This window comes from Propithecus coquereli, unplaced genomic scaffold (assembly GCF_000956105.1).
Source record: "Propithecus coquereli isolate 6110/MARCELLA unplaced genomic scaffold, Pcoq_1.0 Scaffold223, whole genome shotgun sequence".
In the NCBI taxonomy this organism is placed as follows: Eukaryota; Metazoa; Chordata; class Mammalia; order Primates; family Indriidae; genus Propithecus; species Propithecus coquereli.
The window spans coordinates 5,030,138-5,050,141 of NW_012147523.1; the positions used below are offsets into that span (position 1 = coordinate 5,030,138).

General features: G+C 44.9%; 1 protein-coding gene across 1 annotated transcript; it reads left to right on the top strand.

The window, feature by feature from the left end:
* The first annotated feature begins 212 nt into the window (after nt 1-212).
* ZP2 (zona pellucida glycoprotein 2 (sperm receptor)) lies at nt 213-11,075 on the top strand. The gene is made up of 19 exons (XM_012644959.1): nt 213-274; nt 366-454; nt 1,229-1,312; nt 1,701-1,795; nt 3,359-3,511; nt 4,305-4,349; nt 4,492-4,656; nt 5,400-5,496; nt 5,594-5,775; nt 6,529-6,655; nt 7,503-7,690; nt 7,773-7,864; nt 7,979-8,103; nt 8,264-8,453; nt 9,327-9,462; nt 9,537-9,633; nt 9,977-10,060; nt 10,691-10,780; nt 10,936-11,075. Exons 1-19 carry the CDS (start codon nt 213-215, stop codon nt 11,073-11,075), a joined length of 2,241 nt encoding a protein of 746 aa, XP_012500413.1.
* Nucleotides 11,076-20,004: the final 8,929 nt, after the last annotated feature.

Below are 20,004 nucleotides of genomic sequence, written 5' to 3' on the forward strand. Positions count from 1 at the left end.
GCCTGGCCCACAGAAGCAGCTGGCAGAATACCCAAGGCAGGTGTCAGGACGGACAGATGCTACTTCCTTCCCAAATCCCTCCCTCTCAGCTGGGACTGTGGGAGAAGATTCAGGTGCCCCAATGGAAGAGGGCAGGGTCGCAGCCAGCTTCCTGCTATAAAAGCACAGAACAGCCCACCCTCTACCCGGATGATTTGGTAGTGCCTTCTGCCATGGCACGCAGGCAGAGAGGAGATGCTGGGAGTCCTCCAAGCTGGTTCCATGCAGGCTGGAGGTGAGTAATTCTGGGAGCAGAGGGAGAGGATGTGACAGTCCTGCTTGCTTACGTTCATTCTTACTTAATTCTCTCCCCCATCATCTTCCAGCATCTACAGGTCAATTTATCTCTTCTTCGCCCTTGTCACTTCAGTGAACTCCGTAGATGTCTCTCAGTTGGTGAATCCTACCTTCCCAGGTGTGTCTCTTGGGTGCGGGAAGTCCCCTTAGCTGAGAGAACAGGTTGCAGCTCGAGTGCCTGACTGGCCAGGAAACACAGACCTGGCTCAGACAGCCTCCCCTCACCTTCACCCCCTTCCTTGATCAAGTCACTGGGCCTTCCCAGTGTCTACCTATGGTCTTGCTATGGCAGCTAAATGAGAGAATTAAAAAAGAAAACTGCATTCTTTCCAATTTCTCACTGCCTCTAGCTTTACGGCATCCATAGAACAGCAAACCATCCATCTCTAGGAGCAGCAGTCTCTAAACACAAACTGATGGCTTTTTAGACAAGTATCAACATAACAGGCAGAACTGGAACTGTTCACTATTACCTGAGCCAGAGGTGGCAGAGTGGCAAATTATGGGCAGAACTTGGTCTAAAATACATGTCCTTGGGCTCACCCAGGACTCTGATTTGCAGAGCCTGTTGACAAAGCTTTTGTTCAGTTCTTCATAGACCTACCTCCATCAGTTCCACCGGCAAGGTTCTGACCTGGCTTCTACAGGTGTAATCCAGGCTTATCCCGGGTGTGCTTCAGGAAGCCCTTAGAGTTCCTGGTACACTGCATTGTAGTTGTCTGCCTTTCTCACCCATTTGTGAGCTCCCCAAGTGTAGGGAAGAATTCTTGCCTTGCTCATTTGGCATCTTTTCCTGATGCCCATTGGAGAGGAGAGGTCTCTCCATGTACTTCTGTAGGAGTTGTACCTCGTGTAGGTCAAAAAGGCCCAATATGCTGCTTTTGCTCTCCAGGAACTGTCATTTGTGATGAGAATGGAATAACAGTGGAGTTTCCAAACAGACTTGGCACCGAGAAATGGCACGCATCTGTGGTGGGTAGGTAGCATGTGTTATCTCTTAGTCCTAACTGGTAGACAGCCCCCAGCTCAGGGCCAGTCCCATGTATCTGATAAGCAGAGTACCTGAACTTCTGCAGCAACGACATCTGACTCCTACAATGCCGTGGGGGTGAGGGGTCCCTAATTTGCATGATGCCACCAAGAGTGTGAGACCTGTCTTTCCTTGAAGGTGTATCTTCTCAGAATCTCTGGGAAACTTGTGGCTGTGAGTCACAGCATCTCAAAGCTTGAGCCATGTCACCCAGTTGAGTCAAATGAAGTGACTGAAGCACCTTAGAAATGGATTGGCAGTCTTGGTGCTGTGGCTGACTGTCACTCGAGTGTGCTTCTCAGCCATCCTGTCTAACAGGCTCTGGTTTCTGTAGATCCCTCTGGTGTTGAAATGCTGAACTGCACTTATGTCCTGGACCCAGAGAAGCTCACCCTGAGGGCCCCATATGATAACTGCACCAAGAGAGTGGTAAGTAATTGCTTTGAGGAGTGACTTGGGAAGCAGAGTAACCTAACAGTTACTGGTCTTAGACCTGGTGGCTGAGAATTTAGGCTTTGGGGTAGAGCAGTGGTGTTGTCTCTTTTTCTTTATCCTGTCCAGAGGACACTTGGCAGTGTCTGGAGACACTCTTGGTTGTCACAACTGGGAAGAGGGCACCTAGTGGGTATAAGCCAACACTGCAGAGAACCACCACTGCCCAGCTGTCCCCGTAACACAGAACTATCAGGCCTGAAATGTCAGTGTCGAGGCTGAGAAACCCTTGTGTTCAAGTGTTTGAGCCCTGACTCTCTCACTACCACCTACATGTGATCTCAAGCAAGTTGCTTACCCTCTTGGAGCCTCTATTTGCTCATTGGAAAATGGGGATAATGGTACCCTCTCCACAGGGTCACTAAAGAGCAAGAATCTCACAGATGAAGACTGGGCACAGAAGCTGGACACAAGGGCCCAAACGTAGGCTATTTTGACCTGTAACCCCCATGTCGGATGGAAGGCTACTTTGGTGCTAGGAAATAGAGAACATCTATCCTGCCTAAACAGGTGTTAGAAGGCAAACTGCAGCTAAGCAATAACAGTATTGCCCAATCAGGTTATTAGGAGCAATAAAAGCAACCTAAGTGGAAGTTCTCAAGCTTTACTGTGCACAGAGAATCACCTGAGGAACTTGGCTAGTTGATAACATAGGTCTGGGCTGATCCCTGGGAATCTGCACAGTTAACAGGCTACACCATCTGATTCTGATGCACAAGTAAGTCTACAGACTGAGCATTGAGAAGATACCTTCTTAGACCCTGTTATGTAAACAGGCTTGAGCTGTGAGTCAGCTGGTCTAAGGCCCTCTGTGATTGACCAAGGAAATAATCACATGCTCTTCGTGATTCTCTAGTAATTAAACTTTCTCTTTCTAAAGACTTTTCCAACTTTAGGAGGCTCAGAGTTGCATTCCCTTTGACCAAGGATCTGCAAACCACAAGCTGTGGATGGTCATATCTAGTCCAGGGCCTTCTTCAATGGTCTTTGAACTAAGTATGGCTTTTACACTTCTATAGTTCTCTTATAGAAATATGGGTTGTATGTGGCCCACAGTCCAATAGTTACTAACACTTAACAGAAAAAGGTTGGCTGACCCCTGGTTTGAACTGAGTTTCCTGAGGTCAGAGATAACAGCAAAGATGGCTCTGCCCAGCATGATGGCAGTTACTCAGGTGCTTGGTGAGTATTTGAATAACCTGGGTGGAAGCCCCATATCAACCCCATAACTGGGACCGTGATACCCAGACATAAAGTAGGTAAGAGATACAAATTGAACTCTAATTCCTAATGCTAGACCTGTTCTGTCAACATGAGCCTTTGCTAAGATTTTGCAAAGGACTATCTAGAGTCTCCCGGTACAGGGATGAGGTGCCTTTTAGCACCTAGTTACTAGTATCACAAGGGTTTTTCCACTTAAGTGGGCCATGTGTATTCTGGCATCACCTTTCCCACTGAGGTGCCAGCACTTACTGTTCTTACTGTGCTATTTGCACACAGCATGGAGGGCACCAGATGACCATCAGATTCATGAACAGCAGTGCTGCTTCAAGACGTGGGGCTGTCAAATATCAGTTCTTCTGTCCAGCTATGCAAGTAGAAGAGACTCCTGGGGTTTCAGCAGCTACAATCTGCCAGAAGGACTCCATGTCTGTGAGTGAAACGGGCTGACTACTTGGAGAATGTGGCTACTTCAGGAGGAATATGGTATCCTAAACAGAGCTGGGCTTAGAAATTGGACCATGACTTAATCCCCTATTCACTAATTATTTGCTATGACTATGGTTTAGTTTCTTAACTACCCTGAGGCTTTGTTTCCAAGTCCAAAGTGATGAAATAATACTTAATAGGGTGTCTCTAAGAATTGACCGAGGGTATATACAGTACTTAGCACATCATGCCTGGCAATGGAAGGGGCTCCATTGGTAGCTATAATCACATTAGTAATTGACAAACTGAATATCTACCACACTCTAGGCCCAGATGCTAAGATATAATAAATGAGCAAAATAGCCCAATCACATCTTCGTGGAATTTAGCCTAATACAGCTAACGTTGACAATAGATAACTAAAAGTAACACTGATATCAAAGTGACACCACATGATGGAATTGCATGGCTTTGTATAGTGCTTGACTTCTATAGACATGGTAAAAGATCGTACATTTAAGTACCCAGTGTCTCAACCTACAGCTAGAAGGGAGCCTAGGTCTTCCAATCACCTTTTAGTATCAGAAGTTTGAAGAGGTGAAATGACATCTAAGGGCACAGTTAGGATCAGTGACTAGTCCTGTGCTTTTCCTACTGCATCCCACAGCCAGGCTTCGTGGTGTGAGAACTACACAGCAATTTCTCTGGATGTCTTCCACATACAGGCAGGTGGCATGACTCTAGGAACTTTCTCCTCCAAATCAAAACCTCATGTCACTATTCATTTTTCTTCCAGTTTTCCTTGCCACGGGTTTTCTCTGGCTTAGCTGATGAAAGTGAGGTATGAAAGTAACTTTTAAAGCTACAGACGGTATTAACCTTTACCATTAAAAGTAACATTACCTTTAACCGAATAAAACACTAGACTATAACAGTCTTAGTTACGTTAGCACCAGTCCTCTAAACGAACCTTTTAACTTCAGGATCCCAACGTTCAGATGGGATGGAGCGTTGAGGTTGGTGACGGTCCAAAAGCCAGAACTCTGTCCCTGCCAGAGGCCATGAAGGAAGGCTTTGGTCTCCTGATTGACAACCACAAGATGACCTTCTATGTGCCATTCAATGCCACTGGAGTGACTCACTATGTGGTAGGTATAGAAGCTTCTTCGTACCACCACCAGGGCACAGGCCAATGTTCCTAAATCCAAATATGCATTCAACCAGGTCTCCAAATTAATTCATAATATAACTCATTCAAATATCTTAATGCTTACAATTTGCTAAGCACTTCAGGGTACTAAAAATATAATGGTAAACAAAATAAACATGGTCCTTACCTCAATCTGTTCTTTCCCATAGGCTTAAATCTATGGCACAACATAGAACAACTACACTCCTGAAAATCTTCCTAAAGTGTTTGGGTTATCATTGTTCCATATTTTGTCTCATAGCAGTGTTGGTGCTTTCCAGGCCAACAGTCAAGACACTACATCAAATGAACTAATGTGTTAAAGTACTTGGGACACATCCTGGCACATAAGTGCTCAAACATCAGCCATTTAATAAAAATGGTTCTACTTCACACTGAACAGATTGAGTTTCATAAACATTCTCTGGCTGCTGATACTATAAAATGGTCAAGCATTCGTCCAGCTCTTTTTCCACTTAAAGATGATCAGTTACAGATGATATCCATAGAAGGCACTAGTCCTCAAGGTCTTAGAGAGGACAAGGCTGAGACTAGAGCACCTCTAGAATAGTCATGGACAAAATGCCTGAGTTCTACTTGTATCAAAATGGTATGCAACACTAGAATATATGTTTGCCCTGACAATTCTTACTGGTTCGAGATTCAAGTAAACCAATGTCTTTGAAAATGCTGTTCCCCCAGCAAGGCAACAGTCATCTCTACATGGTGTCTCTCAAACTTACGTTTATATCTCCTGGACAGAAGGTAATCTTCTCTTCACAAGCTATTTGTGTGCCAGGTAAGGCCCCAGGTAGCTGCAACTTCAGTTGTGGGAGACATTGTTCTGGGTGCTTAATCGAGGCTGGTAATGGGTGTTCTGTTGATCATTCTTCCAGATCCTGTGACCTGTAATGCCACACACATGACTGTCACCATACCAGAGTTTCCTGGGAAGCTGAAGTCCGTGAACTTTGAAAACAGGAACATTGCTGCAAGCCAGTTGCATGACCATGGGATTGACATAGAAGCAACAAATGGCTTGAGGTTGCATTTCAGCAAAACTCTTCTGAAAACGAAAGTACGTTCCATTGTCAACCACTGAGCTCTGCAAAATCCTGACTTGAAGTATACTCCTGTGGGTAAACCTGATACAGCGGGTGACTTGCTCACAAACACTAATGCTAGGATAACAGATTCAAACTTTAGAAGCCCTCATTTGATCATCTTGCACAAGTGAATTTTAAAATAATGAAGTTCACTCTCCAACACCAAGCCTCTCTAACCTCTGCAATGGAAGCTTGAGTTTTTCTAGGTTCACTGAAGTACAAACTACTTGTCAAATACCTAGAGATGAACCTTTGCTATATACCCCAAGAATATGACAGTTGATCTAAACGAGAGTCCTGTACTGTCCTCACTGAGGCTAATTTGACTAGAATTGCCAGGGCTACCAGAGTGATCTTACGCTGGTATGTGTTTTGCAATAGCATTTTGTAACAACATCTGTAGAGTTCCCTTTGAGTTGGATTTGGCTTGGCAGCGTACTCCACAGTATTCTGTGGAATTTGATCTGTTAATCCATGCTCTACTGCCCAGTACAAAGGGTGGGCAGTGCTGGGTACTTCAGGGCATGAGTTTAAAGCAATGTATTTCCTGCCTGGGGAAGCATCCTGATCTGGAGAAGTGACAGGGTTTCATTTGTTCTGGCTTAAAGGGAAACCAGATGAGTCTGCAGTAGGACCTGCAGATATTCAATAGACTTCCTTCCTGCCTCCCCGTGACTCAGCCCCAGACAGGTTGTGGCTGCTAATTGACATTCTTATCATTTCAGCTCTCTGAAAAATGCCTATTTGATCAGTTCTACTTACCGTCACTCATACTGACCTTCTACCTCCGGCGAGAGGTGGTATCCATGGTGATCTATCCCGAGTGTCCCTGTGAGTCACCAGTCTCTATAGGTAAAGATCTTTTGTTAATCACTTCCTATCTCTACATGGGCTCTTGTGTACACTGGGAGAACAAGAGTTCCAATTCTAATGTATTGCTTATGGTTTGAAGAAATTAAAGACTTCTCATATCAGAAACATCAGTCTGCTAGGATGGGGTGCTATAATACTTATAAAACAATCACTGTAACTGTTCCATGTTTAAGTAACCTGGATATTTTGGGTTAGGGGCCTAAGCCCACCATCTAGGTAAGAATGCTCAAACTTCTAATTAGAGAGAATATGAAAGTTTAAGAGACTTTTCCCACCCTGCCACCCCAAAAAACTCCTACAAATTCCCCAAAAGGAATACACAATAGATATTTCCTCTCCAGTATTGCCTCTGCCCTGTGTTTCCCACTATCCTCTAATCTGTATCAGGTCAAACCAAATAGGAAACATTAGTTCCTGCCTCAGTTTCCCCCAAAACCACTCAGGGTTTGTGAGTACTGAAAGAAGGGACACAAGAACACAGGCACTATATACTTAAAGCCACATTAAATCTGATCTTAAGTCCCTTCAGTCCCTCATCAGGGTTCCTCACTGGTCTCTTACCCTCTATGGCACTTCTTTCCATGTCTCCTGGGTCTGTCCTTTGAGGGGGAAAAAACCCTTCTGTTCTCATACAGAGCAGCTTAACCGTTTCAGCTTCCCTTGTAACTCAAGCTGCTTATCAGGCTACTTTCCCAAACAAAAACTTAAGAAATCTTGGTGCCTCCTGTTGAGTTAAAATTTTTCCCTCATAACACTTCAAGGTTGGCAGACAACAGTATCACATAGCAGACAAACTTTTTCTCTCTAAACTTTCACTGCTGTCTAGTTACAGATGAGCTGTGCACCCAGGATGGGTTTATGGACTTCGAGGTCTACAGCCACCAAACAAAACCAGCTCTCAACTTGGCTACTCTCAGGGTGGGAAACTCATCCTGCCAGCCTGTCTTCAAGGCTCAGTCTGGAAGGCTGGTACAGTTTCACATACCCCTGAACGGATGTGGAACGAGATACAAGGTTAGTACTGGCACGTGGTAAGAGGTTAAGACTCATCTTTGAAATAATTGGCTGTTAACTCACTTTCTCTGACATTTCTTAGTTTGAAAATGACAAGGTGGTCTATGAAAATGAAATACATGCTCTCTGGACAGATCTTCCTCCAAGCAAAATATCCAGAGATAGTGAGTTCAGGTGTGATACAACTGCTACTTGACTACTCTAGCTCTGTTTAAATTCAAGCAATTTATTAACCTAAAATTCTTTGTACCCACCCCCCCACACACACACACAAACACACTCTTACAGGATGACAGTGAAGTGCTCTTACAGCAGGGATGACATGCTACTAAACTTCAGTGTCAAAAGTCTTCCTCCTCCAGTGGCCTCAGTGAAGCCAGGTCTACTTGTCTTGATCCTGCAGACCTACCCAGGTGAGATGTTGCAGCCTAAGAAACTTGCTTAAATATTTTTGGGGACCTTTCCCTAAAACCAGCTTTTTGATGCTGCCAGACTAATGGAGCAGTAGCAACCTGTGAGCATATGTTAGCCATCACCTACCTGAGTACTGAAGAGGTGTGCATTCCATTTCAGATAAATCCTACCAACAGCCTTATGGGGACCATGAGTACCCTGTAGTGAAATACCTCCGCCAACCAATTTACATGGAAGTAAGAGTCCTTAACAGGGGTGACCCCAACATCAAGCTGGTCTTGGATGACTGCTGGGCAACGTCCACCGCAGACCCAGACTCCATCCCCCAGTGGAATGTTGTCGTGGATGGGTAGGTACTTTCTGCACCATAAGGCTGCCCAGCTAGTACGTCAGAGCTTGTCTATGACAGAATAAACCCTCTTGGGCTTCAGAAAAGCAGTCACAAAGCAAGACTAAGTGGAGGCACTGGGATTAGAATACTTATTTGAGCCGTTTAAAATAAAACCCAAGCACTATGATGCTCTGAGACTTACTACCCACTTGCAGAGATTTATCCTCACAGCTCTGCAGTGTCCTCTCCAGGGGTGTCTGCTTGGACAGAACTACACCTTAGCTTTCTTGAAGCCGTGGCAGTCTAAGCTCTTAACCTGCAGGTACATTCCTGCCTCAGGACTACGGATAGCCAGTGCGCTCACACGGCTCATTCCTTCACCTCACCGGAGACTTGCTCCAGTGTCCAGCTTTCCCTTGAGGCCTACCCTGACCCTCCTTACCCCTTACCTGGGTCTAACTCTTTTTTTTCCTTGGTACTTACCCCCTAGCCTATGTTCTTCACAGCATCACCCCTGCTGGCACACATCATTACAAAATAGCAGAGGGTCTCTGCTTCTGTCACCAACACACACTGCCTGGGACATAATAGGCACTCATGTGGAAAGAAGCCAGTGTCTTCTGGATTGATAGATACAACGTACACCTCCTCGATGAGTTTAGTTGGCAAACAAATAGATACTTTTCTACATAATAGAAATATACAACTAGCAAGTACAACTTAAGACTTTATGGGTATTAAATAGGTTAGGTAAGAGGTATAAAGTGAAACAAAGGTATTAATACTAGTAGATGGTAGATACAGCAATAGTCATAACTGAACTTGGACAAACACTGACCTTGACTCCGGGGTGTATGTGACTGACATCCCTCCCCGGTGTGTACCTTCTAGCTGTGAATATAACCTGGACAACTACCAAACCACCTTCCATCCAGTTGGCTCCACTGTGACCCATCCTGGTCACTACCAGAGGTTTGACGTGAAGACCTTTGCCTTTGTCTCAGAAGCCCAGGAGCCCTTCAGCCTGGTGAGTCATTAAAAAGTCACCTGGGGCAGGTCAAATGTCAGTGCATCGATTCCACCTAACTCTTCTGTCTCCAGGTCTACTTCCACTGCAGCGCCTTAATCTGCAATCAACTCGCCCCTGACTCCCCTCTGTGTTCTGTGACTTGCCCTGTATCATCTAGGCGCAGGCGAGGTAAAAACTTCAAATCCTTGTTTCTGTGAGTCTTGAAGCAAGTTTCAACTTTTCGGAACTAAAGATCTCATGGATAGGCGTCAATTCTTAGTCTCAAGAGCGGCAGAAACCCTGGTTGGCCCAGTCTGCCTTATCCACATACGTGTGAGATGGGCAGGTTCTTTAGTTCTATAGACATAGAGAATCCATCCCATTTTTATAGTAAAACATGACTTCTCGTGCAAAGGCAGGTAAAACTACATGAAGGAACAAGATATTCCATGAAGCTTCTGCTTCTAAATATTCGATCGACATACCTCTCGAACTCCTATTCCAGAGATCAAATACAAACTTATTTCTCCAGCCACAGGGACTACTGAGGAAGAGAAAATGACAGTCAGCCTCCCAGGACCCATTCTCCTGTTGTCAGATGGCTCATCATTCAGAGGTATGGACGTAAACCCTGAGGTACTTCCTGGATGCAGATTCTTAGCTCTTTATGCCAAGAGTTTAATGCTATATATTGATAAATAATACATGCTCATGGTAAATCTAAACAACAGAAGAATAAGTGTCTCCCTTTTTCAGAGACAGGCTTCTATCATGTCTCCTACGTACCCTTCTAGAAATCACTAACATAATAGGATCACATATTCTACCTACTGATCTATAACTTGCTCTTTAACTTCTTTTGGCTACCTTATCGATACGAGATACGAAGAGAACTACGTCACAGTTAACAGCTGTGTAGGATTCCACATGGCTCTTAGTCATGATTCTCATTTGTAGACATCTAGGTTACTTCTAGTTTTATCCTTAATGCCACATTGGAATCCTCTAAAATCTGACTATATAAGAAATTTATGATATATTTCTGATAGGATTGATCAGAAGGCATGTGCCTCTAATTTGCTACTGCCAAACTTAAATTTGTATTTGATCATGTTCCTGTTATCATCCCATATCCTTACCCCAGATAGTCTTAATCTGTGAGATCACACACTCAAGGGGATGGCTAACCATATCTGTTAGCCTATTTCACACAACATCCTGATGCTGAGACTAAGGTCCTTTTCAGATGTCAGCCCATCCGACCTGGGACTGGTAAAAGCCAGTGGCAACAGTGAGGAGAAGAGTCGGAGTGGAGCAGGGGAGGCCAGCCCACTAGGTGAGGCTATTGCCTGTTGCAGACTTCCCAAATAAGCTCTTTGAGGTCTAACTTCATCTCCTTCTCTGGGGAGCCTCAGTATGTAAAGCTTCAACTTACCTTTACGATGTAAACATAATCTGCTCTTAAGACTTGAATGTTCGCTTTCTTTCCAGATGTCATAGACTCCAAAAGGCACGGGACTGCAGGAGATGTTGCTTCTAAAGCAGTGGTTGCCATGGCCGTCTTAGCAGGTGTGCTGGCAACTCTGGGTTTTGTCAGTTACCTGCTCAAGAAAACCATGTTAAATCACTAAGTGGACTTCTAAATAAAGTAGTTGACATGAGCCTCTTGTCTACATCCTTATTAAGATTTGATGGTGTGGAAGAACTTTCGGTCGTTCTGCAGAGTAGATGTGGTACCTATCCACAAGCCTCTGGGCGGTCCGGGGGTGGAGAACCTGCAGCAATGTGGCCTTCTGAGTGGCCTTTTGACTGAATCCTAATTTTACAGAACAAATCAATTTAATGAAGGGATTTGTTCTGTGAAGTTTGAATTTGGTTGAGGGGCTACACTGGGATCTGGAGGGGGCCACATGTTGCAGGTTCCCCACCCCTGCATGTGGACACGGACAGGGAGATTTGATCTCATTGCTTCCTGTCATTTGGCCTCTCCAGACCCCTCACCCTGTGCACTCACAATGAAATAGTGAATGTAGCAAAGGGCCAGCTACAGTCCACCTCTGGGGGACACTTTTACCCCCACCGCTTACACAGGATGGAGGCAGGAAGCCACCTGTGGTCACTGGCACAATTTCTCTTATGGGAAAGGAGACCAGGTGTGTCCCCAAGAAAGTGGTGTCCTACTTCAAAGTAATTTTCTAACTCAAATTACTCAAGTAGACAACTTTCCTGAGAGCTGAAAAGGATTTAGTCCCGTTCTCCCCTGTAGCGCTAATCTAATTAGAGACCAGTAATCCCCTCTTAGGGAGCGAAAGGAATAGCATGAGGTGCCAGCTTCGATTATAACATTCCTAGTGTCAAGATTCCACAGGTGAACCTGAGCCTGGAGTGTTACTCTCCACTCCCTGCACTTGCTCACTACCTCCCCGAGGCTCCCTTCCTGAAGGTGCCCAATCTTACCCTATTACATTGTGAATGTGACTAGTGTCTGCCTCATGCTGGACCCCTAACAGACTGTCTTCAGGACAGCTGGTACACAAACAAATTCACTTATATTCTTCATGTTGTCTCCCATCTTAAAAGCATTTAAGAGTCAGTGAAATGGAAAACTTCCACTACTTTACGGCCTTAAGCATATAGATTTAACCCAGACTTCTTCATACACTGCTACATGCCCACCACAGCTCATTCCTCCCAATAATTTTGTTTTTAACTTATCTGAACTAAAGATAATTTTAGATTTGGATCTAAACTATATTTTTTTTTTGCAAGGAAAATGATTTTAGATCTCTACACATGGGGTGAGGTAAAGACCTATGAAAGTCTCCAGTGTTAGGACTTTCACCTCACCTTGAAGGAGAGAATATGGTGTGTACTGGTCACCTTGTGGTAGACTGTAGGTCTCCACTATTGAGTTCTTCTAATCTCTTTCAATTTAACTCTAAATCCTTTTGCTAGATTTTTAGGTGGGTGAAACTCAACTCTGGTGTGGGGAAAAAAACGACTGCACTTCTGTTGTGTGCAAGGTCTGGAATTTCTAGAGTACTAGGGTCAAGTCAACTCATCAAGGCCATTCTTTCAACCTTGATTTATGAGGGAATAAGGCATTATTCTAATGATAAAGCAAGAAATGGCCTCAAGATTCAAACTTTTCTGTAACTTTATCATGCTATCATTATACATTACAACTGGAAATAAAACTTATGTGCTGTACTTCATGGCATTTTTTAAAATGGCCACTTAGGTGACTTCCTGACCCTGTGTGGTGAGGTGAAGAATGACACCCCATGTCTACATCCTAATCCCTAGAGCCTGTGAATATTGTTACCTCTACATGGTAACATGGACTTTGCAGATGTGATTAAGGGTCTTCCTGGTGCGATCATTCAGGTGGGGCCAATCACAAGGGTCTTTATAAAGCAGGCAGGAGGGTCAGTCAGATGGATCGACAGAAGCAGAAGTTGCAGTGATGATATAGGGCCACAAGGCAGTGAACACGGGCAGCCTCTGATGGAGGAACAGGCAAAGAAACATTCTTCCCTAGCACCCCCAGAAGGAGCTCCGCTTCACACTTTCGGACTTCAGACCTCCAGAATTGTAAGATTATCTGTTTCATTAATATGCCAGTAAGTTTGTGTTAATTTGTTACAGCTGCAATAGGAAACTAATACACTCTCTAATGAGTCACTACCCACAATTTGAAAAAGACTTTGCTAAAAATGCCCACTTTACAGATGAGCAACTTGAGCCCTGGAGTGGGGTTGTCCAGGATGTCACAGGCTCTTGAACAGGGAGTTAGAACTTCTCATCTGCAAGTTGGTCCATTTAGAGGTCAGGATCAAAGTCACCTGGGCCTCAAGTCTGCCCCACAGCGGAGACTTGATTCTGATGTGTTTGCCACAAATGCTAAAGCAGAGCTTTAAGAGCAGAAAGCCAAACTGGCATGGAGCAGCTGCTGGGATGAACACTTGTTGCCATGGTATCCTGGAACAAGTATAATGAGCAGTTGATTAAAGTCGTGTTTGAAACTTCTGAAAGTACACATCCACTGCATACGGGGGAGGCAGCCTACTCAGACAGGAACTGTGTGGGAAGAGTCGAGCTCAAATCCTACAAGGCTGCTGCTTCATCAACACCAGTGCTTGCAATCTCCCTTATCAGGTAGTGATGGGCTCTAACTGTCACACAGATGTCAGGTGTAGAACAAAGACTTTGGGATTCTGATACTCCTTTGGGCAGTTCTGACGGTGGAGATTGCAAGGGGTGGGAACGGACCTGTGTGCCCCCGGAAGCCAACTGTAATATGCCCTTTTTCCCTGTCCTGTTCTGCTGCTTCAGGCAGTTCTGTGGGATGCACAGAACAGTCTCTACAACAAAAGCTGGATTGGATTCTGGATCTACACCCTCCTTGCTGCGTTGCCTTGGGCAGACAGAACAATCTGAGCCTGTTTCCACACCTATAAAATGGGAATACAGCCTCCTTTGGAAGCATGCGAGGCTTTAATGAGATAATCATTGCATTGGTGTATGTGCTGCATCAGAGCAGTGCTCTAAGAGTTCTGAATAAAACCTCAGACAATATTATGAACAATAACTGTAGGTCAAATAAAGCTATGTGCTAGACCAGAGGTTCTTAATCAGATACATAATTTATAACTTGCCCTGTCCCCACCTACAACACTAGAATCTGTAAGAAGTGAAGTCTGGACAGATAGCTCAGGGCTTGATCAAAAGGGATTTTCTTGCCCTTTCTTTTCCTTCTCTCCTCATCCCTTTCTTTCCTGCCCAGAGAACCTGGACTTTGTTCAAGCATGGCACAGCATACCCCTAGGGCAGTGGTCCCCAACCTTTCTGGCACCAGGGACTGGTTTCATGGAAGACAATTTTTCCATGGACTGGTGGGGTGGGGAGGGATGATTCCAGGATGATTCAAGCACATTACATTTATTGTGTACTTTTTTTCTATTATTATTACATTGTAATATATAAGGAAATAATTATACAACTCACCATAATGTGGAATCTAATACTGCCGCTAATCTGACAGGAGGCGGAGCTCAGGCGGTGATGCAGAGCGACGGGGAGCGGCTGTAAATACAGATGAAGCTCTCGCACTCACCTGCCACTCACCTCTGCTGTGCAGCCCGGTTCCTAACAGGTGCAGGGGCTGGGGACCGCAGCCCTCTGGGATGTATCCTGATTGGCCTAAGATAATCAAGACAAAGCCCTACTTCCCTTGTCAGAGTTTTGTCCAGAGGTGGCCATGTGATACGGTTCTGTTCAGTGAGATTTAAGTGGAAATCAGGAGGCAGGGACTTCTTTTTCTTCATTTCAAAAAAAGTTATATGCAACCAGCCCCCGTTCTACCTGCTTTTGGATGTGGTTATGTGATATTGTGATTCCTTGACCATAATGTGGGCTGCCATTTTGTGACTATGAGGAGACAAACCTAAAGATACTATAAAAACAATGAGGCAAAAACATGGAAAGCCTAAATCCTTGATGATTTCATTGTGTTCCCTGAGTCAGCCCTGGAACCACTTGCTTCTGGATTTCATATTTAGTGAGAGGTCAAGGGTTCTTATTTTTTTTAAGGGAGGCATTTTGGTTTTTTTAGGTAAAAGCATTCAAACTGCTTGAGGCTTAAAGAATCTTTAGTTTTAAAATAAAATCTATGGTGATAATTTGCATGTGTAAAAACAAACCAAGTTACATGTAAGCTTTTCTTTGAATTAATAGCCAAATTTGTATAAACCAAAAATAAGAGTACCTTTGGCTGACAAATTTATTTTGCTTTGGCTCCCTCAAAGCCCAAGAGGACCAAAGTCTGGCTGTGTTCATCTTTGAATTCCCACTGGCACTTCTGCAAAGGAGGTGATCTGACTAAAAATGCAGTATGAAGAAGCTTGATTCAAAGCAGACAGTTTAGGCTCATACCTCTCACCCACACTTAAGGATCCTCTTCCTTGACTTCTGTCCCAGGGTTAGAGGGGCAGGGAAGATGCCATGAAGTGAGCACCAGATGTAGGAGACGTGGGTTCTAGCCCCAGTGCTGCAGACTTACTGTGTGTCCTTGAGTAAGCAGCTTTCCCTCTCTGGGCCTCAGGTTTGCCAACTACAGAAGGAGAGGGTTGCTACTTACATTGCTACTCAAAGTGTGGTTGGTGAAAGGCTTCGCCTGGGAGCTGGTAAGCAATGTGGAAACTCTGCCGCAGACCTATGGACTCAGAATCCGCCTTTCACAGACTCACTGTATGTATGCACATCCAAGTTCAAGGAGCCTGAGACTTCTTCCAGCCCTCAGCAATAGCGAGTCTCCGCTGAGCAGGCTTCACGTGGCCTGCGTGTGAGCGCCCTCTCCTGGCTCAGAGATGAAACACTTTCTTTAGGACACTTCCATTTCCTTCCGATGGTTTTTTAAAAGTTTCTGAAAGCTGACTGGGGGGGCCAAGGGCAACATACGTAACCTAAACATCTGTACCTCCATAATATGCTGAAATAATACTAATTTTTAAAAAAAGTTTCCAGATGGGGCTCGAAGCTCCAGCACAGGAGCTCCAAACAGGGCACAGGGAATACTAGTGCACGTGCTGGGCCTTGAGTTTCCTCCCGAGTTTGGAAAGCTGAACGACGTCTACTGCTGGAGCAGAGGACCGCAGTGTGTCCTCTCCAGCCTGGATGGCTACTCCCAGCTGCCGGGGGACACACAAGTCCACCCTCCCAATGTCTTGTCCTTGTCACTTCTGCTTTACCAAAATAGGCAGCAGGAGGAGGTGAACCGCGCCTGGACCGGGAGGCTGATAACCAGGTGCTGTGGCTTAATCACTAGCTATAGCTCTGAGAACTTAGGTGACTCAGCCTGGTTAGCTGTGTTTCCTCTTCTTTCATCTGAAGAGTAGGGCATGGGAATGAGAGCAGAATAACTTCTCCGATTGTTATCAAAGGTCAAGGATGGTAACTGATATGAAAGCTCTTTGAAAACTTGAACTATTTTTACAAATGTGAAGGTGTGTGTTTCCCTGATGCCACTAGCATAACTGGCCGCTCTGGGACAGACCTGGCCAATTCCAGCCCCACCCCAGACCAGCTCTGCCATTGCTCAGTCTAATTCTCTTTAATTCTCATTATTTGTCAAGATCAGGGTTTTTCAGCCTTGGCACTATGGACATTTGGGCCCTGATAATTCTTGGTTGTGGCGGGGCTGTCTTGTGCTTGGTAAGAAGATGAGCAGCATCTCTGGCATCTACCCCTTAGATGCCAGCAGCAGCCCCACAAGCACACACAGTCGTGACAATCAAAAATGCCTCCAGACACGCCAATGTCAATGCCAAATGTCCTCCAGGGGTGGAGGGGGGAGGCAATTAACCCGGTTGAGAACTACTTCTCCAGATTTAGTCTTCTCAGGCTTTCTAATCAAAAAAAATATTGTTCAGGGGCTTCTACGCATGAGGCTTGGCCTACCTGAAGTGGAAGATACAGACTTTGTCTCCATCCCCAAGGCACTAACAAGAGATGGGGCTAGATAGGAGGGGAGGGAGGAAGGTCCAATATAAGAGACCAACAGCAAACAAGAGATCTAGCCAAGCAAAGGTATAATATTTCCAACATTCTGTGGCACTTGCATAATTTGGAGATCTCTTGCCTCGGTCTCCCAGTGGCTCAGGCGTTGGACGGCATTCTCACTACAGAGTGAGGAAATCAAAGGACAGAGAGGTTGTTACCTGCTCAGTGGAGAAACAGTGTACATGAGTGAGACATGACATCATGGAGGGATGAGCCTTGAATTGGGTTGTGGAAGGTGGGAATGTTTGGAGGTGGGAGGTGTGGAAGGGGGATAGTTCCAGCATCACTGATTTCCAACATTTTCACCATGCATGATAGAAGATATTCACCATAATGACACATCCAAGAAGTCTATCTGATTTATATATAATCTCCCCTCCCTTCCTTTCCCCCAGAAAGGCAAAGAAAGTACTTCAATAATTCATAATTGTCACAACTCTTACCAAGCATCCAGGGAGCGTGTGTGTGCACACACACGTGTGCGCTCACACACGTGTGATCCCTAAGGGTACGTGTGTGCATGTGCACACGTGTTTTTCAGGGTGCAGTGACATAGATAAGAGAACGCAGGTTATTCTCAAATTCCACCTCCTCTCTCTACTCCACCTTTTCTCTCCTACTCAAGGAAACATATCAGAATATAAATGAAAGTACTGTTAGTCATCCTCAACCTTGTGACAACTCATACCTGATCATGCCACGCCTGGGTGTTGTGACTTCTGGGCTGGGACCTACTGTTCTATGCAGAGTAAGACAATAGAAGCCACACAGAGATGGTGGCTGAGGCGGTGCTATTATGGGCACAACTTTATGGCGAGCGGACCATTTGCATTTTATTCTATGCAACCGGTGATCCCTGGGTTTACACCACACAACAGCAACAAAGGTCACGGGTAGTCACCACAACATATGTTGGGGAATGGGACCAATACCAGAAGGCCTCAAAGGCAAAGAAGTTAACATTTGACAGCACGTTGGCTAGTAGGGTGGCTTCTGCAGTCAGGCAAAGTGGGTTTGAATCCCACTTCAATTCTATGTGCCCTTAGGCAATCTAACTTCTCAATCTTTCAGCTTCCTTATTTCTAAAGTGGGTAGTAGTGCAGATTGACTGGAAACATGATGTGTACAGGGCTTAAAATATCAACAGCACCCAACACACGGCAAATGCTCAAAAAAATAAACAAACAAACAAAAACCCTGGACTTACCAGTGAATTAACATTGTGATTCTCTAAGGTCACGGTGTTCATGCTCTGGGGACTAATTACCTTTCCAATGAGCCACACATTGGGCTGTGTCTAAAAGGCCAATGACACCTTCTTAGTAACCTAGCCTTAAGTCCTTAATGGTCCTCCACAGCTTGGTTAGCAATAGGCATTTTACATGTTCCTGTGTCACTCAGTTTTAAACGATTTGTGCAGCCGTGCATTTTGATAACTATTCTTTTTTTTTTTTTTTGAGACAGAGTCTCACTGTGTTGCCCAGGCTAGAGTGCCGTGGCATCATCCTAGCTCACAGCAACCTCAAACTCCTGGGCTCAAGCGATCCTTCTGCCTCAGCCTCCCGAGTAGCTGGGACTACAAGCATGCGCCACCATGTCCGGCTAATTTTTTCTATATATTTTTAGTTGTCCAGCTAATTTCTTTCTATTTTTAGTAGAGACGGGGTCTCGCTCTTGCTCAGGCTGGTCTTGAACTCCTGAGCTCAAACAATCCGCCCGCCTCGGCCTCCCAGAGAGCTAGGATTACAGGCGTGAGCCACCGCGCCCAGCCTTGATAACTATTCTTTATGGGCTTATTCTGTGGCAGGCACTGTGCTGGGATTCTGTACCTTATTTCACTCCATTTCATTGGCCTTTGCGCACGCAGCATAAAGAACAGGGCCTGAATTAATAACCTCATTGCAAAACCTTCATTTAGATGCCACATTTCTTGGCTGAATTGGGTGAATCTTGGTTTCATCTCTAAAACCCAGACGCTGATGATATAAAAAACGAAAAGCAGGCAGGCAGCAGTTTATGATTGGTCTTTGATCATGGATTGATCCATGAGAGGAAAGAGTTAGCATTTCTAAGTGCCATGGGAAAGCACTTTGTACTTGGCAGAGTTTGAAGCAAGGGTGTTTATGGGATCCAAAAAATGTTTTGAAACAATCTCTTGGCTACTCTGTGGAGAGCGTCCCACAAAGGGCTGTGTAAAGCCCTCAGTGCAGAAAATACTCCCAGAGCTGTATCGCCAGCCTGGTCCTGCTCTCTGAGCCAACTGTCTACTTGACACATCCTCTTGGTGTCAAAAAGGCCATTATGATTTGGAATTCTCACATAGCCCCCATCTCAGAAACTAGTGCTTAGGCATAGAGAAGCAGTGTGGTGTTTTGGCACACTGAGCATTTGTGAATTAAAGGAAATTGGAAGGCCCTAGAAGAGGCCTCAGAATCAAGGACTTTTTAACCTCTTGTTTCTTCCAGGGAGGGGCTCTCTCTGGAAGTTGCCTTGTCTGACTGAGGAAAACTCCTTCTAAAAGATGCAATTGTCTGAAGACCCCCCCTCCCTAGGAATCTCATCAAATAACCAGGAAAGTGTAACCACTGGAGAAGAGACTAAAAGTTGTTACCATGCCCAGACAGACCTTTTTATCTATTCTTTTGAGGGCAGCTGCAAGACCCATAGACTTTATCTGCATAATAGGCAACCTTTGTTCAAAGTGCAGTTTCGCCCCTCGCCTTTCAGTGACTTGTCCCATTCAGTTTCCAAAGAAAATCACTTACAAACTATAGTCTGCTCTTTGGGCCCATTCAATTCCTCTGAAAATCACTTACAATCCCTAAAAATTGTCTACAATTCCCCCTCCTCCCAAATATAAGTTTCAACCATCAGGCCTTCCTTTGAGTCTCAGATCTGTAGGGCTCCCATGTCCAAGTGCATGTTAATAAATTTGTATGCCTTTTCTCCTGTTTATCTATAGTCTGCTGTCAGTTCATTTTAGTGAACCTTCAGAGGGTG

What these genes read in the sequence shown, in the direction of transcription:
- ZP2 (XM_012644959.1), top strand. Translation starts at nt 213, where the DNA reads ATGGCACGCAGGCAGAGAGGAGATGCTGGGAGTCCTCCAAGCTGGTTC. An exon ending in ATGGCACGCATCTGTGGTGG is followed by an intron (nt 1,313 to 1,700) that starts GTAGGTAGCATG and finishes TGGTTTCTGTAG; the next exon opens with ATCCCTCTGGTGTTGAAATG. An exon ending in ATAACTGCACCAAGAGAGTG is followed by an intron (nt 1,796 to 3,358) that starts GTAAGTAATTGC and finishes ATTTGCACACAG; the next exon opens with CATGGAGGGCACCAGATGAC.